The 18651-nt window shown below is 39.6% G+C and overlaps 1 protein-coding gene across 1 annotated transcript in view; it reads left to right on the forward strand.

Moving 5' to 3' along the window:
• The window catches only part of RPS6KC1 (ribosomal protein S6 kinase C1), an 82820-nt gene that overhangs the window by 8822 nt on the left and 55347 nt on the right, over positions 1 to 18651 (forward strand). The window contains exons 3-7 of the mRNA XM_072331025.1: positions 929 to 1049; positions 7067 to 7182; positions 9936 to 10029; positions 13383 to 13442; positions 14217 to 14579. Coding sequence (XP_072187126.1) covers positions 929 to 1049; positions 7067 to 7182; positions 9936 to 10029; positions 13383 to 13442; positions 14217 to 14579 — 754 coding nt within the window. The remainder of the gene's footprint in view (positions 1 to 928; positions 1050 to 7066; positions 7183 to 9935; positions 10030 to 13382; positions 13443 to 14216; positions 14580 to 18651) is intronic.

An 18651-nucleotide genomic window follows, 5' to 3' on the forward strand; every position in this document is an offset into this window, starting at 1 on the left:
TTATGTTAGTGTTGAGTTTTATTGTGATGGCTTAATGAGCCTAACAAAAAATGCCTGTTTCTTTTATTTATTTATTTATTTATCTATTTATCTTGTTAGCAAACCTGTTAGCAGTCAAGTGTAAATTCTATTGCTTGATTTTTCTCCTGATTGGTTTTCCTACTGGGTTTCCTACTTTCTCAAATGTAGGGATACAAAGGGTGGGATGGAAGAAAGATAATGTAGATTCCTGGCTGTGAGATGGCTGCTTCTTTCTGAAAAGGGCAGATCAGCAAAATCTGTTGTAATGAAGTCTGTCCTTGCATTTCTGAAGTCTGGAGTACAAAAAGGATTGTTTAATTATTTTTTTAAACCAGGATTATTAGTAATAAAAAATTTGGACTTGCCATGATCAGCATTTTGTACAGGTGCATAAATTATCAGCTAGTTTGTAGTTCTTGGTATTTGATGCTCTGTCCATAAAAAATCCTCTGTCCATAAGATTCCATAAAAATCCTTTACTTGTACTGATTTATTTTTCCTAGTTTTCTCTTGCTGTTGTCTCTTACCCCTACCTGCGTGAACCACAGCACGCTGTTGTGTTTTGGATAGTGAAATGCTCCTGTTTGCCTTTTTTTTTTCATTCTTTTAGTGGTTTCCTGTGTAACCGATTTGCACTGTGGCTGAAACAATGCTGCTTTCACCCTCTCGTGTCCCTTTTTCATCTTTCCCTTAGCGTTTAGTCTGTACGCTATTGTTCGTTTGCAAAAATGGGGGCTGGGGACAGGTAATGAACCACTATTTTTTTATGGTTGTCATGGTTGTCAGTTCAGACTGTATATTTTTGTTACATGTGTTTGCTGAAGGTAGTGATCTGATTTGCTTGATGATATATTTGTGCTGTGAACAATGGCCCTACTAATACTCCCCACCTCTTTCTGTGCTTCAGATAGTCGTTTGGAAGAGATACAGCGACTTTAAGAAACTGCACAAAGAACTCTGGCAAATTCATAAAAACCTCTTCAGACATACAGAACTCTTTCCACCTTTTGCTAAAGCGATAGTGTTTGGTAAGTATGGTTCCTTCCTGAATTGCTGAAGTGTATTGATAATTCAGTATCCTGAGTTATCATTCTGAGTTATGCATTCTGTTTTGCATCTACATGGAGAAATCTTTTCTACGTGCTTAATGCTCAATCTTTTGGTTTGTTGTGAATGTCCTACCAATAGGCATTCTGCTATCACAATTTGGTATTATTATTTTTAAATGGAATTACTTACGTGCTTGTGATTTAGAGATATATGTGCAAATGTTTATTGATATAATATGTTCTATAAAAGTCCTTTACAGTGGGGGTGGTGAGGAACTGGAACAGGTTGCCTCAAGATGTGGTTGATACCCTGTCCCTGGAGACTTTCAAGGCCAGGCTGGATAAGGCCCTGAGCAACCTGTTGTATCTGTAGTGTCCCTGTTCAATGCAGGGGAGTTGGACTAGATGGCCTTTAAAGGTCCCTTCCGACACTAAGGATTCTATATCTGTAAAGCGGTAATTTCCCATTTTCAGGAGCATGTTGTTTGTATTAGCTTTGTGAACAGTGCTTGAACAATGGACAAGGACTATCGTATATAGGTTGTCTGTTTATTGATGAGTTATAGTGAAGTGCAACATTGGAGAAAATATATGTTATGTTTAATTATAACCATCAGTTTGTGTACTCTTTTGAGGTCAGTTTTACATAAAGCTATTAATTATTTCATCAAAACAGCACATAAGAGGGCTGTGACACTACATGAGAAATACAAGGCAAAAACTAATTAGCCAAAAAGGGTCTTATTGTAATCCAGATGAAAATCATCAAGAGGTAGCTATAGATGGATTTTCATTAAAGTGGTTTGGCTCTGTATAGAACTCCATATGGAACCAATTACACTCTATCAACTACTCCAAAAAAGACCCACAACCATTCTGTGACTCTCAAGTAAAAAAAAAAAACCCAAACAAACCAACCCCAGAAAACGCCATCCAAACCTCCTGAGTGTTAAGGCTTAAAATAACATTAAAATATAATATCCTGTTGTGTAACACTGTTTTTTGAACCTAATCTTGCTGGATGTGCAATATCTTGAGCTTTAAGTCTTTTTGTTGGGTACTGTATTGCATTTTTATAGTTTATAAGTGTTTCCTAACGTCCAACCTAAGCTTACCTTGGTGCAACTCGAGGCCATTTCCCCTCATCCAAAGGGCACTCTTTAGGTGTACACTTTCTTCATGTTTATTTTTTGTGTGTCATTTTAAGCAGCCAGCGTGCAGCAGCTGCATATTTCCATATGTTCCTCATGCAGTATTTGTAGGCATGCATCTAACATAAGCTTTGCATGTTTTTTCCTTGTCACTTGTTAGTGTGTTTCAGTATCTAGCATGCATTTGACACTTTTGCCAGGCACTGCCCCCCTTTTCATGTGTACTATGTTTTGAGGTGCATCTAGTGAGTGTTTCTGCTTTTTTTTTTTCCATGTATAGCATTTTTGCATGCATTTAACACTTATTTTTTTTGCCCTTTCATGCACCTTGCTGTTGATTTGTCTGCATTTTGAATTCTTTCTATATTGCATGGTGTTTTTTGCTGGTGTGTTTTTTATTTTAAATTACAATTTTTGGGGGTAAACGTGAAAACACAATAACAAAAAGCCCCAACCCCCTATAACTTTGAGACAGGCAAACCTGCCAGCTCATGGATTGCTGTAACAAAGGTGGTTTAGTCACCCTTCATTCAGCAGTGCTGTTGTGCAGCCCTGGGCCATGGATATTTATACTTGCTGTAGCAGTATTTGCTGGCAGCGCTCTTTTCCCTCCAGGGTCAGAAAAACAGTAGGAAACTCCCCTGGAAGCAAAACCTCCACCTGCAAAGCACAACTTTTCCCTTAGTTTCAGGACCAAGCTCTGCCAGATGTAGAGTTTTTGCCACCTAGTGCTGCCATGCTTATTCTTGTTGACTGCTGCATGTAGGCACGGTGCCGGAATGTTTTAAAGAATATATTAACATAAGCAAGTTGAAGTTGACTTGTAACCTGTGTGCAAGCTACCCTCAAGGGGAGGCACCGACTTAGCCTGCAATTGTTAGAAATGTTAAATGACAGACAAGGAAGCTGAGCTCTGGTTTAGACTTCATGGGTCTCTGTGCAGGGCTGAATAAAATTCCTAGTTTGTCTTTCACAACAGGTTCGTTACACCCAGCTGTTGGGTCTTCTTATTGCTTTTTTATGAAGTTGGAAGAGGAGTAAGCTTCACTGTTCTGTCAGAACTTGTGCACTGATGGTTGAATAGGGACTGCCTTATTAGTTTCATCTTGAGATGATTTTTATGTCTGATTTACGACCTGGATTGCTTGCTGGACAAGTTATTCACAGAATAATGCCAGTATTTGCAACCTGTAATGTAATTTCAGGTAGAAGATATGGTGCCCCTTCACAAGGGAGGAGAAAGAGAAAATATAACAGAAGTTGAAAAGAGTACGAGCTTCTAATGTCTTAAGTAATTTTAATTGCCAGAAACACAGATTTGCGAGCTGTTACTGTAGTACCTCTGTAAACAAGGGAAGAATAGAATTAAATCTCTTCTAAAATACATCTTTCCTCTGTATAGAACGAAGAAACGTAACTGCAGCATACATTCAAAGGGAAGGAAATCTACAGAAAGACTCAAGTGTAGTTATTGACAAAATACTCTTTGAAGTTAAAAACCAAACTAAGCAAAGCTCACTAAGGTTGAATGAAGAATGCAGGGAAGAAGAAATGATGTAAGAAGTTGTTTTAAATAATCCTTAGATAGCAGAAAGGAACAGAAATGTGTTTTTTCCAATTGAAGATTTATCTTAATTAAAACCTAACATTTTACAACAGCTTCTACTGTGTCTCTTCCATGCATAATAGGTACTGTGCATTTTATTGCCACCTAAAGCATGTATCTTCAGTCCTAGTGCTTTTTGTATTAGAGAAAGGGTGTAGCCTTTGTGGATGCTGAGTTTCTGACAAACTTCAGTCTTGTTCAGTTAAAGGTGAGCTGCAAAGCACACCTCTGTTAAGAGCTTCCCTTTTCAGGCTCCTTTAACAAAGCATTTCTGCAACGTTTTTTCACTGTGGTGATGTTTTACTTGTTGCATTTTTATATTAGTTATTTATAAGCATTGCCAGTAGATGCCAACAACATAATTTCTTTATTTATTTTTTAGTTTTTAATGCATGTGCTTTAAACAGTGTTTCATATTGTTTTGTGGAGAGTATGCTTTACGAGTGGGAACTGTTGGTTCAGGCAGTTGAGCTTATTCTTGTTCTTGTTCTAAAAGTGTTAAAGCTCAGCAGAATCTCAAGTGCAGCATCCAGAGTTTCAGGAGGTGATGTGGAGTACTGAGAAGGATTTAGGAACGAATAGGTCCTGCTGTGCTGCTGTATTTGGGATAACCAAAGATGCGTCACGCCTGAAGAACTGAGCTGCCATGCATGTTCGACAGCACAGCTCTTGAAAATTATATCTGCAAGTGTGTGTTTTTTTTAAGCTGCTTACTTCAAAATATGGAACTTGTTATGGATGAGGGAAAAGTAAGTCAAGTGAAGGATAGAACAAGTAGAATAAACTTTTCCACCCATGTTACGGGTGCAGGAAGATATCATGTAGGTTGTGTCTGAAGAGTCAGATGAGTATCTGAGTACTTCTGAAAGTCTTAGTGAGAACGGGGAGACCAGTCCAGGTGCTGAGCTACAGGGGAAGCAGGGGAATGAGAAGGAGTTCAGTGAGAGTGTCTGGGAATGGAACTGCTGCAGAGATGACAGTCTGTGAGCAAACCAGTGCCAAATAATATTTTTCCATCCCATGAAGTAGTTCTGAAACTGGTTGTCCTGTTAGTGTATCATGATGCTGATGAGTTGGAAAATGTGACAGTGACTAGCATTTCAGTGGCTTTATTCCAACATATATCTTAGTGAATTTTGTTTTTGCTCAGCTGAGAAAATAAGGCTTATATAATTGCACTGTCAGAAAGTCAAATCTCTTGCTCACATGGATCAGCTAAATTTGAGAGGTGAGGTGGCTGCAAAGCTAATGATTTTTCTGTGAAATGTGTGAAACAGCATCCTGGTGAGTAGAGTGCCCACGCTGTGGCCTCCTAAGGGAAGGAGGAGGCAACTGCTGCCTGCTGGACTTGCACACGAGTAAGTGCCTTGTCAGCCTGTAGGCCTGCGTGCATGCTGCCTGTGCCTGTTGGATGCTTGGAGAGGGCGAGGAAGAAGAAAGTCACTTCTTACTGGTTTTGATGAAGGAGTATAATGGAGAGAGAAGGATCCCTGGGAAACCAGGAACGGTATCTTACAGAATCACTTTCTTGTGCAGATTGTACGTTTCTGACCTTGTTAGCTGCTAATTTCCTTGTAATTGATTTTCTGGTGCATTACATTAGTGTCTGTGTTATTTTGTAGATTAATTTATTTCATGCTGTTACGCTTTACTGAGGGAAATTATTTTTTTCATGATGTCCTGTTTTGCTTGGAGTGAGGCAAAAATACATAATGCTCCTACAGTGCTGCTGTGAAGGCCTCTGAAGTTTGATGAGCAGTTTGATATGGCCTGATTTCAGCACTTCCACTGAATGTGATAGCATTGCCTTTGCCTTCTTTCTGCTTACTTGTTGCCCACTCTTTTGTATGTCTGCTAATGTTTGTACAGCTGAATGGCCAGGGTGAACAAATCACGGGGCTGATCCAGCTGAAAATTAGCCCAGCAATATCTTTCCTTTCTTTTCATGGAAAAAATAATCCCCCAAAGCTGTGTTTGTGATCTTCTGAGTATGTACATGTCTTTCTAGTTTTATTTTCTTTCTTCTGTTACCACATGGGCAGGAGCTATTTACTTGAAGAATTTCTGGAAAGAGTCCTGCTTTGATATTTTCTTCTGGGATATATATATATATATTTTGCTTGCTCTGAGTATAAATGAATTTTGCTTCTGTACTGAATGCATCTTTTGTCCTCTTCAAAGGTTGATGCCACAGAGCTGTTACAGGTGGCTCTTATTTTTATGGTCATGCTGTTACAGCAATACTATTTCTTGAACTTGTCTTCCCAGTCCTTTTTTTCCCTCTGTATAGCTGTTTCAACTATCTTTTCTGTTCTCCTCCAATTATTACTGTTCACCTCTGCCCTTTTCCTTTTGTAAACTTATAACTATTTCAACAACAAAGTGATGTTGACATGAAAAGCTAAAAGAAGTTGTGTGCAATTGTGAAGAATGTGTATTTAAGGTAGTAATACAAGGGTTCTTTCTCCTGAGAAGCAAATCTCTGAGGTGAGCTGTGGGATTGGTTTTTAAACATTTTTTTTCTAATTGGAACGTCTTGGGTGCTGGGAAGGGAAAAAGGAAAGGACTGCACACTTTGGTAAACGAGCTGCCTCCCAGTTCTGATTACCTCCTGAGTCCAGGGGAGATGAGGCCCTGTCTGCACGGAGCTGCTTCAGTGCCTGGTAGCTTCCCTGTCTCACTGTGATTTGTCTCTATAAATAGCACCTTGGAACCAATTATCTGTTTGGGGGCTTTTAGCAATATTTCTGCTTTCTGCTCCTGTCATGCATCGTTCTTGAGAACACATGAAGAATGCTCAGCTCCTTACAGGATTTGGGCTGTAATCAAGGCTGACACTGACTGGCATATTGTCAAATTGCACACGTATCATTTACTGTTAGACAACACTGGACATCCGTTAGTGTCTCTTGGCTAATGAAGAGTGTTGCCTCACATATTCTTACGATAAGAGTGTGAAAGATTCTTGTCGTAGCTGCCAGCTTTCATCATCTGAGTGGACTGCAGAAGGTGGTACTCTAGGGACAATTGAGAATAGGAAGATTGAAGATTTGCTGTGTTCTCCTGAAGCACTCGAATGACTTCCATAGGCTCAGAACATTGTCTCCAGAACATTGTTTTTTTTGTGTGTTTTTTTTTTTTTTTTTTTAAAATAAATATTTATCTACTCTGTGGTGGTGATTATTGCAGAATAAATGTCTAGTTATTTCTAAAGCTGTCAATCCATGTGTCTGTTCCAGGGCGATTTGATGAAACCGTGATTGAAGAAAGAAGGCAATGTGCTGAAGACCTGTTGCAGTTTTCTGCTAATATCCCTGCTCTCTATAACAGCAAGCAGCTTGAAGACTTTTTTAAGGTTTGTTAGTATTTGCAAGATTATTTTTCTTATTGATAGAAATAAAGCATACTGCTTATTCTGCTTTATTTATAAGCAATGGAGTGCCAACCAACTGGCCTGATACACGTTCTGAAGCAACTGTCAGTTTTCCATTTGCTCTCAAAATGTAGTTTTGAGGAAAAAAACAGAAAGGTGTATCACACCTCGAAGGTGGAAAGTTCAACAGGAACTTTAGGTGGAGGAATTCAGAATTTTTGCTTACAGAATGATGAGCAAAACCAGGGATGTTAAATCTAGATGCTGTGGGGAAGCAATAAAAACACTGCCACAATTTACTTTTTTTTTTTTTTTTTTTTTTAAAAATAATTTATTTATTATTATTATTTTTTTTTAATGTAGTTGCTTACAGTTTCAAACTAGAAGAATGAATAATTAGGAAACTCTTTTCTTGGCCTTTTCTGGGTTCAAAACCATGACAACAAATTTGGCATATAACTAGTCAAATATGCTGCTTGCACAGTGTTATGAGAACCATTCACCAGAATATAGTTTAGGACAGCAATGAGACTTCCTTTTTATTCCATCTGAAGCAGTTCACTTTCAATAGTTCCTTCAGACCTCTTTATTTTCGGTACTTAGCTAACTCCAATGTTCCACAAGCAGATAAGCCTAAATGTACTTGTAAACATGATAATAACTCCGCGAAATCAGGGAAATACTCATTTGGCTTAGATCGGGTTACAAGTGTATTGACATGTTTATTCTCTATAAATGATACACGCAAAAGCAAGATTACAGCAAGACTTACAGATTACGACTCACCTCCACGATGCAGTTATTGCATAATACTTCAGATATTTTTCATTAAGCATTGGAAGTAGTGCTAAATTGGAAAATGGAGTTAAATATTTTTCAGTTTATTTCCATTTGCACTTTTTAGATTTTATTTTTAAATACTTCTGTGCTTTTGGATATTTGTTCAGAAGTGTTTTAATCTTTTGCTTAATGAAAGTATTGATTTTAAACTTCCAGCGAATGTTTTCTGACTTTATAAGGCAATGAATGAGCAAACCTAGAATGGCATTCATTTTTATATGAGTAAATATGTCTACAGGGAGAATGATGTGAGTGTAATAGCTTGAGCTCACGCTAGGTGATACTATGTTGTTTTTCTGTAAGAAAGCCTCGTGTTTTGATCAGTCACCGGCTCAGAATTTTTCAGCTCCACCTGTGAGTGGTTTTGTGCACAGAAATCTGACAGGCAGCATAGTCATGGAGGAGTAGAGTTGGGTAGTGAAGTCTTAGAAAGAACTGAGTGGGCTGCTGCCTTATCTGTGTACTACTGACTCTAGAAAAATGGACTACCTGTATGGAAATGTGCTGGAATAGTTCAAGACGGATTAGAAATGCTTTTGGAGGTGGTGCATTTTCTATTAAAGTTGCATGGAAGGGATGAACTTGAAATGCGAAGCAGAAAATTAACAAAACAAGAACAAAATGACACTCTCAACACACAAAACAACAGCAAAAAGACAAAACAAAACAAGGTGCTTCCTCATACAATTAACTGTTTATTTTGATATTTTACCTATAATGCCTTCCAGGCTTAGAAGGGTATAACACTGTCTTTACATGCTGGCCCTGGCTTTGTCTTCATTTGTCCTAAACTGGGTCCTGGTTAGACTTAATCTGAGCCACAGGCACATCTGTGTGAGGGCCCTGCTGACCTAGGGAAGACCATGAAATGGCACACACTGAACCACAAGGGAGATGGAGGTTCACTGTACTCTCCATGTAAAACTCTAGACCTGCTGCAGCCTGTGTGGTACAGGACTTGTGTTACCACGGAAGCTGAAGTTGATACCTAAGTAGTCTGTGGCAAGGAAGAGCAAAAACCCTTGTTTTGCTTTGGTTCTTTAGAGGGAGTGCATTTTGAATTTCAATAGAATCATAGAATCCCCAAGGTTGGAGAAGACCTTTAAGATCATCAAGTCTAATTGTCCGCCTACCACCAATATTTCCCCACTAAACTGTGTTCCTTAGTACAATGTCTTGAACACCTTCAAGAATGGCGTCTCAACCACCACCCTGGGCAGCCTGTTCCAGCACCTCAATACTCTTACAGAGAAGTTTTTCCTAATTTTATGTTGTGCAATGTATGGAGTTTAGCTAGGCTTACTGTGACCCATCTGTAGTGGAAATGGTAAATCAGGGCTTGAAGCAGTGATTGAGCACCTGGTGGGAAGGCAGGGCCAGCCCAGGGGAGCTCAGGTGCATGCAGTTCACCTGGGTGACTGCAAGGGGTAGAGCCAGAATCCACACCTTTCCAAATCTCATTTAAGGGTTGGCAGTGGAGGTAAGGGTATCTTGCAGGAGATCCCTGTGTACCTGAGGCCTTCTGAAGGTAAGCAGCTTCTTTCCTTTGTTTCTATGTCTATGGCTGCTGCATTTGAGCATATCCTCTCTTGGTGCAGCATAGGACCTTGCTACTATGCTGTTATTGCTGTGCTTTCCATCATGTTACATCATTACACCCACAGAAATCTGTGAGAAATTATACCAGCTGTTTTACATAGTTGTTAAATAGGTTAGAATTATACTAGGATCACACCTCAAGCTAATTTTGTAGGCATGTGTAGCTCAATTAAGTGTGTTAACTGAAAGGTAGTGGAATATTTACTGGTTAGAAAAGTTAATTTTGAATATTGCTGCTATATAATGAGACTTTCCATAGAGCACAGCTGCTAAATAATTTCTTTCCCTCTTTTCAGGGTGGGGAGGTACACGATGGATCTGAACTGATCGGCCCTGTTGAGCCTTTGCCTGACTCCCTAACTGACAACCTGTCTGACTGCAGCTCTGAAGGTTTGTTTCCTTCTGTCAAGTGGCCTTATACATTGGTATCTGGTTTCTGTGTGCTTGATATTACAGATAAGTTGAAACTGGGATTAAAGGGAAAAAAAAAAAAAAGAAAAAAAAAAAAAGAAGCTGAGCTCAGCAGAACTCTGCCCACTCTGCTGCAAGTTTGCTTCTAATAGGACATTTTCTGAGAGTTTGTCCAGTCTGCTTTAAAAGTTCTGGTGTGCTGTTGTTCAAAATGAACTTCTTCAGGTATCAGTGGGGACTGAACTCTGATGAAAATGTATGCAATCCCGCCTGACTCCAAAAGGGTAAATAGCATTCATGACGTCTTAATCTCTGGTGGTAGAAATTTGCAAGGAACTTTAAAATCATGTTGAGACTGATCAATAAATGCAAAGGTAACTTTGAATTTGTCCAGAGCATGAAAAATAGGTCTAAGACTTGAACTGCTGCATTCATTTCAGAGGATTCTTATTCAGCTATTCATGCTCTGGATGGTCACCAGACTTTAACTGCTCCGTAGAATCCAGAAGATACACTTAAAAATTATGCTCGTAGTTTCTTGTGTTTGAAACCTAATGTTGGCAAATAGGATTTGTTAAGGAGAGTAACAGCATGAAAGTATAGATTATTATCATATACAAAGTATACTTATGTCTTGTGACTCGTACTTTCTTATGTTTGAAACCAAATGTTGGCAAATGGGATTTGGGAGAGAAAGTAACAGCTGTCTTTAAGGCCTCTAGATGGCAGTGGCAATACTCCTCTCTGCATCTTCTTCCTGCTTGAATGTAATTCTTCTAGGTCTGATTATCATAGCTAACTCTGGGACTAGTGAGTTCTGTTTTCATGGGCTGACACAGCCTCCCTGTGAGCACTGTTCCTCCAAGCTGTCCTACTGAGAAGGGGCTTGTGTTTGCTTAATAGAAGTTGGTGTTTGCTAGTAAGGGTCTGTTGTGTTTTCTCAGTTTTGCTTGTTCTTTTAAGACAAAGTTCACTCTGCAGAATGCATGCACATTAATGGTAGAAGAAGCAATCTGATGGTAGTTTTTTTTTTTTTTTTAATTTTTTATTTTTTTGAACCAAAATGAGCAATAAATACCGTGTTTCTCTCACAGTTTGACCGTTTGTGCTTTAAATGCTTCTACAAAGATTTCTGTGCTCTACAAGAGAGCAGATCTCAGAGCATCGCAGTACTTTCTCATTTTGCTGATGGTCACTCATTTTCCTCTCTAGATGTGTGGAATGATGTTCGTCTGTCAAACTTCCTCTCTGATTTTTTTTCTATACCAATTGCCACATTCTATAGATAAATTCCCTTGGAAAATCTTTTGTTTTTTATTAGTATTATTTTTTTTTCATCCTTCCGGTTTTACCACATTCATGTTTTCTTTCCAGAAATAAGCAGGTGCAGTTCAGACTTTTCCTACCCTTCATGCTGCTTGGAAGCCCTATGATTGTGAATTGTGTGGTGATGGACCTGGGCTTTATACCACGCCCTTAAGCAAAGTTTATTATCTCAGACTCTGTGCCATGCTAGCTGTGTTCATACAGCTTCTGGTCAACTTGTCTGCAGGAGCAGAATGGACATCATTTTGTTTGCATCATAGAAAGGGGAAGCTCTGTTTGAAATATGCTGGGTAGACGTGTCCTGATTCTTATAGTCTGGGAGACTAGCACACCCTTCCCACAAAACATGGTCTGATAGTGACAGGGCAAGGGGTAATGGTTTTAAGCTAATAGAGAATACATTTAGATTAGATACTAGGAGGAATTTCTTTACTCACGGTGTGGTGAGGTGTTGGAATAGCTTGCCCAGAGTGGCTGTGGATGCTCTTTCCTGGAGGGATTCAGGGTGTTGGATGGAGCTTTGAGCAACATGGTCTAGTGGGAGGGGTCCCTGTTCATGGCAGGGGTTTGGAACTGGATGGCCTTCAAGGTTCTCTGTCAACTCAAGGTTCTCTGTCAACTCAAGGCATTCTGTGATTCTATGAAAACCACAGCTTTTCCGTTCACTCTGTCTGTATCCTTTGTTCATCAGTCAGCTCTGTTTGCGTGTACAGATTCCCTAGCTTGTGATTTTTTTTCACTGAAGAAAAACATTTGATGCCCCTGAATGTTATTAAATAAATTTAGTCATGAACATCCAAATTTAAATTTGTTGTCTCTGACTTGGACAGATGATACTTAACCACTCATATCCTAATGAGTCTTCTGTCTTCCTCCAGCTGGTCTGTTGTGAGGTTACCATCTTTATATATTCATGAAACTACAGTTTTCTTCTCAGCGTGAACACTGCTTTATTTTCCTCCCCTGAAAAGATCCAGAGCAATGTCTTAGGTGCATGTGTGCACTCCCATGTTCTCCAGTAGTCTTGTGTCACTGAATATCATCATAGCTTAGTTTTAGACCAAGCAGTGACTGGTAATCTGTTCTTCCTGTTTTTTTTGTTTCCCTCTCGCTCATGTTAAATGAACTGCTAGCTCTAGAGAAGCAACATTTCTACAGCGCTTAGCAAATGCATGCTTTCTATCTACTCTTCCATAAACTGTAAACCTCATTCCTCCCCTCCCTCCCTCTTCCCTACCCCTTGAAACTCTAGAGTTGCAAAATCAAACTGAAAGTTTGAGCTAGGTGCCTTTGAGTCACCTCCTTGCTGCTATACAACAAGTCAGAATACTTTTCCTGATAACGTGCATAAACTCTTGACTCTGTTGATAATACAGAAGAAAACAAGACAGCCGGTTTTTGCTCAAAATTTACTTTTGTTGCATGTACAAACAGCTAAATGCCTTGACCTTCTTGGTTGTTTTATTGCTTCAGTGGGTACATGTGCCAAGGTGATAAAACAAACTGCTACGTGATATCCAGGTGGCACTGCCAAATTCATTGCTTGCTCCATATGTCTCACGCAGAGTACTGTTCTGGAATGACATTTTTTGAGTCTGAAACCTGGCAGTTTTTTCTTAGTGTGTAGATGTAGGTCCCAGCTTTGAAGACTCTTCTGTTATAATTCTTGTTAACTGTAAATCATCAGAACGTTGTGTGATAGGGATTAAAGTCTTACTGCTGTTGAAATTAGGTGTGTTGGAGTGCTGAGGTTTGAGTTAACCAACCTAAGCAAATGCTTGTGTTCTGATCTTAACCTTGGTGGTGAACAGAAATGGCGAGTCTAATTTTGCTGTCAGGTTTAATGGTGTACTACCAAATGGGTATCTCTGGTAGCCAGTTCAAGAGCAGCTTCACAATATGTACTTCTACCTGCTGCAGGGTCATATCTTCCATTTTTGATAACAAGTCTAACCTGTCATGCAAAAAGCTATCAGAACCATTTTTATCATTCTTGTCTTTTTCAGTTCGGAAAGACTTAAGCGGACTTGATGATGTGACACTTACAAGCCAGTCGGAATGTGGAGGTGAGGTCTGAAGTTATTTCAATTACTTTTGTGGACTTTGAATTACTAAAAAGTCATAATTACGGGTGGACACCTTATGTGGATGATGATTCATACAGGAGGGTGTAGATGTAAAATATCTTTGCCACTTATTCCCAAATAACTCTTCAAGGTTTCTGGAGTCTGAAATTACATTTACTTCAAACTGATCTTCAGTGTATATGAAATAAGATGTGCTAGCTGTGAAATTCCAGTGAAAGAGGTATAAGCTAATCCATTTGTTACCACATCTTAACAACGAAGGAATAGTATATATGGTAGTCATGAATTAGAATGCTGTGTGATGCATAAGCTGACAAACGCTGTGGATCTGAAGTCCTAATTGAGTATTTTTGGAATGTTTCATCATACTGATTTAATACAGTGTGTATAGAGATCTTCCAACAATGATCTGGCTCCTGCTGTTCTAACAGCACTCACACAGGGAGGTTTAGTTTCCTGGGGCCCAGCAGTGGACAGGCTTTGAAGGTTAAAGTTGGGTGTTAGATGTTTGTCTCTTCATTCCCAGTATTAAAATGAAGAACTGCTCTGCAGTTTGTAGCTAACTTTTTAAATAAAACATGTTTCTCTGGTTACTCAAAAGCTGTTCTTAAGTTGGAGAATTTTTGTGCTCAACGTCTTAGGAAGTTGGAAAGGTGAAAAGAAAGCTAAAATATTTGGATGTGATAAAGAATTATGAATGTTCCTGTGGAATATAATGGAGAGTAACAAATGTCTGTCTTATCATGCTTTCAGGCTTCTCTAGTGACAGTGACCTGATCTCTCTGACAGTTGATGTAGACTCTCTTGCTGAATTAGATGATGGAATGGCATCCAATCACAGTTCTCCCAGTAGAGCTGTTGGCCTTTGCCTTACTTCTGAGCCCCCAGTACAAAGCACTGTGGCATCTGAGCAGGAGTGGAGCAAACCTGAAGGAGAGAGGGAGAGCCATGGTCTGTTTTCTGGAAGCTTAAAACCCAAGCCTGGCAAACAAGATTACTTGGAGAAAGCGGGCGAGTTGATAAAGCTGGCCTTGAAAAAGGAGGAAGAAGAAGACTATGAAACTGCCTTCAGCTTTTATAGAAAGGGTGTTGATTTACTTCTGGAAGGTGTTCAAGGTATGGATCTTCCCCTATTGTTTGTTTTACCTTTGGTTATGGATATTTGATTATGGCATTTCCTTAGTTACATCTTCTTATTTTCTTGCAAAGAGGTGATAAGAAATGCAGAACAAAGTGTGTGCCTGGCTTTCATCTGCTTGATAGCTGTTGTGCTTGCAAGACAGAGAGAAATTTTTCTCTTTAAGACTTGAATAATAATTTAGGGTCTAATCTTCCAAGTGCCAAATATACCCTATTCAGAATTGCAGTACAACCTCTGACTTGCAGGTAAGTAGCAAAGTGCTCCACTTTTGTCTCTTTCCTTTTTATTACCTCGGCATTAATTAATATGTGGCACTTGCAGCACTGTTGAAACATTATTTAATTTACATGGTTAAGTGAGGATTAATTATCCCCATTTTACGCATGGGGAGAGGCAGGCTCAGGTTAACTTTTCAATCACAACAGGATTAGAAGTATTCTTGGCTCACAGCCTCTTGCTTCTTTCGTTTAACTGTTCTCCTGTTTCTAGCTAAAAGATGCATAAAAATTTACATGCTCATGATGCTGGAGAAGAACAGGGTTGTTTTTTTTTCAGGAGGATTTGATGCATCAATATATCTGCAGTAGCCATTGTTAACTGATGAAGTGCAACTCCATGTAAACTTCTGTAGAGCCTCCTTGCACCCTGTCAGTCAAGGAACAGTTTAATCCCTTTCCATCTCTAGTTCTTGAGAATCTAGAGGGATAACCTCATGTATTTGCATTTTGTCCAACAACTGCATAAAATGACCACAGGAAGAGATCTGTTGTTTCCTGGAGTGAATTCAAGGTCTGTGTATTGTGCTTCTGTTTGATACTGATCAAATGAGTGAGATTAGAATTGTGGCATTGTTTGACAGCATACAGCACATGAACATTCAGCTGCTCCAGAGCTGAACTTAAATGCTAATGTACCAAAGCATGTACAAGTAGAATCCTGTTCTGCATCACTGTACAGAGCTCAGCAGTGGCCTAAGCCCTGTGAACAATTGTAGGAATGGAACTTAACCTACTGAGCTGCTTTAACAGGGGCTAGCAGAAGATAATGGATAAGTTAATGATGGAGGCTAGAGGTGTTCACTTTGCATAAAATGTCAGTTAACTTTTTGGCAAAAGTGAATCCACCTCTGTTTTTTGCTGTCGCAGTGGTGTCAGTAGGGCTGCTGCTTTGCTGTTTGTCGTGGCTTGTCCGTGTAATCAAAATGCCTTCCCTTGGGAGTAGAAATGTGTACAGACTGGTTCTAGGTAGTCATCTCATCTTTTTTTCTTTCTCTGTGTCACTCTGCATGGCTGTGGAGATGGAAGGGAAGTTGATGGTCGTCCTCTGCTGGGCACTTAGCTTAGATCTGCATGAATCCAGATCATCTTGTGTTCTCTTCTGAGCTTCTGCAAGCTGGCAAGGAGACTCTGATGTCTTCTTTATAAAGCCTTTCCTAAAAATAGGGTGCTATTTAAGCATCTATGAAGAGAGTTTAAGAAACCCAACACACACACACACAAACTGATCCAGAAAAACCCAATCCAGGAACTGGCTCTTGTACGTTTAATTTGAGGGTGGTATATTTAATGCTGATTTGTGAACGTTCACTGTATGTTGCAATAAAAAACGCTTATATCTGTCACTTCAGCAACTTAAAACACCTCTGGTTATGTATTTCATGTGGATAATAATGTGCCTGTTTCAGTGTTGAGGGTGGTTTAGCTGTTGCCAAATGCATCGTCTTTTGCTATTCAATATTTTTTTTTACCCTTTCTTGTCTAAATTAGTGTATGTATTTTCTGAGAGTGAAACATAGCATTCATATATACTTACACACCAACCTAAAGTGACTGTACCTTTCAACGCAGACATTGCAAATGCAGCCTTTCTTTAGAACAAATTGGAAGTGGCTTTTGCATGTAAAATGGCAGTACATGTTTTTGCCACATGGTGGCACCAAGGAAATAGAAATTGACGCTTATAATTAGAAAACATAACTAACGTACGAGGGGGGAAAAAGAACCATTATCCATCCCGTGTTCGAAACTTCTCTGAGAATTACTGTGGAAGTGAAATGTCTCCATACACTGATTAGGCATATCTAAAAGATAAAGATCTTTCTGTTGCTAGCCGCTCCTTTAGGCTTGGCGCAAGAAGTTCTTGCTTCTTAAGTCTACCTCTTCAAAATCACGTATGAGTAAGTTTATTACTGTGAGTTTACAGACTTATTGTTTAGTTTGGAGTAGCAGGCTTCCATAAAGGCAGCTGAGGCAGCTGGTCTGTCATGCTCCCGATGACCTCAGTTCTCATAGTTGGTGCACTGCTGCTGGGTGAGACAGCAGAGGCTTACACCAAAGAAGTGTCCATCTTGAGTTCATTGGGAAATGAAGGCAGTTGTATGCTCTGAGAGGCTGTAGTATAACTTGGTCTCTGGATGTCTGCCCTACAAATGTCTTGGGCCTGGTTCTGCTCCATATATGCATTCAATGCTAAATGTATTTGCCAGTGGAAAGGAGTACAAATTCCTGCAGTGGGAGTCCCTGAACTACCTGCTCCTCTTGCAGCTTCCCATTTCATTGCTGCTAGAGCTCCCTTGCATTCACGCAGAGGGAATGACTGCCATCATTTTCTTTTTCCTTGAAATACGCAGATTCTGATCCTGTTCTGTGTTTTCTGGGTTCTGCCATGCACAGGATTTTGGCACTTTCACAAAGCAGGTCTGTAAAGGTTGCGTAGGCTGGTGGAGCACTTCTCCAGAAACTGAAACCCTCAGAAATTCAAGTTGGGAGTGAGTGTCACGCTCCCGACTTGCTTGAGAAATTCAAGTTTTCATACTTTTTAACCCTACTAGAAAATAAATATGTTAATTGATAGAAACTTTGGTTCACAGTTGTTGCTTCTCATTTGTTTTGTTAGCATGTCAGAGCACTTTGAGGTCAATGCGTTGCTTCAGGCCCAGTGATGGAAAAAATGCACTAATCGATTGCAAGCCAGCGACTTCTAGGCTGGAAGTCAGCTGTGTTTTATACAAAGTTAGTGCTTCCCTGACTTCAATGCAGAGTGTAATTTATGTTAGGAAAAAAAAATTGATTAGGGGGGCTGAAATTATGAAAACAGATGTTTGGAGTAAAGAAGGGAGTCCTGCTCCTTCTGCTGTGAATTGCTCCTCTTTCTTCAGCTCCAACCATTCTGCAGTTGTATCCGTTATGGATCATGGCTGTAGAAACATAGTAGTGCTGTTGCATGTTGCTGCATTTCAGTTGCTTCAAGGACTTGATGGAGCAAGAACAGCCTCAGCAGTACAGTTGTGTTGTGTAGAAAAGCACAAACTGTTCACTGTGGCTTAGAAAACAAACTTGCCCATTCCTAGACTGTTACATGTGAGGCTCTTGGTTACATATTAACATCTGAAGGTGTGTGATCCATTCGCTTTGTCATAGATCTGGGGTATGTGTGTTCTGCTGTGCAGCAGCTGTGGCTAAGCACAATTAATATTTATTTACTGTAGGGGGCTGGTTCAGCTAGGCAGTGTGAACCTCGTTGCATGAAGTGCATGGTATGTAAGTCAGCTTTGCAGCCACAATTACGTTTCCCAGGTATTTGTGTTTTGTGCTGGTTATCTACAGCTTCTAGATAAGCTGTTGGTGTCTTTGAAAGCAGGCTGTGAATGTCGATTTCTCACTGCTCTGTGCTATTTTCGTGTTTATCCAGTAAACAGAGCTGGAACAGAAATTACACAAATTACTGGAACCTTGATACAATGACTTTGACTTTTAACCCAGAAATGCATATACAGTGAAATACTGGGAATACTTTAGGCAAGTAGGTGATATTTCTGGATATACTGAAAACAAACCAACTTGTTTCTAATTACTGGGATTATGATGGGCTATGATCTGAACCTGTGTTGGAGCCAGGAATGCAAACAGGAGCTTGACTGACAGAATGCCAGAAAGACAGTGCTTTGTGAAAAGAGGAGAAAAGCCGTGGCTGTTCCATGAGCATGCTCCTGGCTTCCAGATTAAAAAGAACCTTTGCTTGTTTGTTGAATAGTACTTATGAAACCAA

Source organism: Excalfactoria chinensis, chromosome 3 (assembly GCF_039878825.1).
Source record: "Excalfactoria chinensis isolate bCotChi1 chromosome 3, bCotChi1.hap2, whole genome shotgun sequence".
In the NCBI taxonomy this organism is placed as follows: domain Eukaryota; kingdom Metazoa; phylum Chordata; class Aves; order Galliformes; family Phasianidae; genus Excalfactoria; species Excalfactoria chinensis.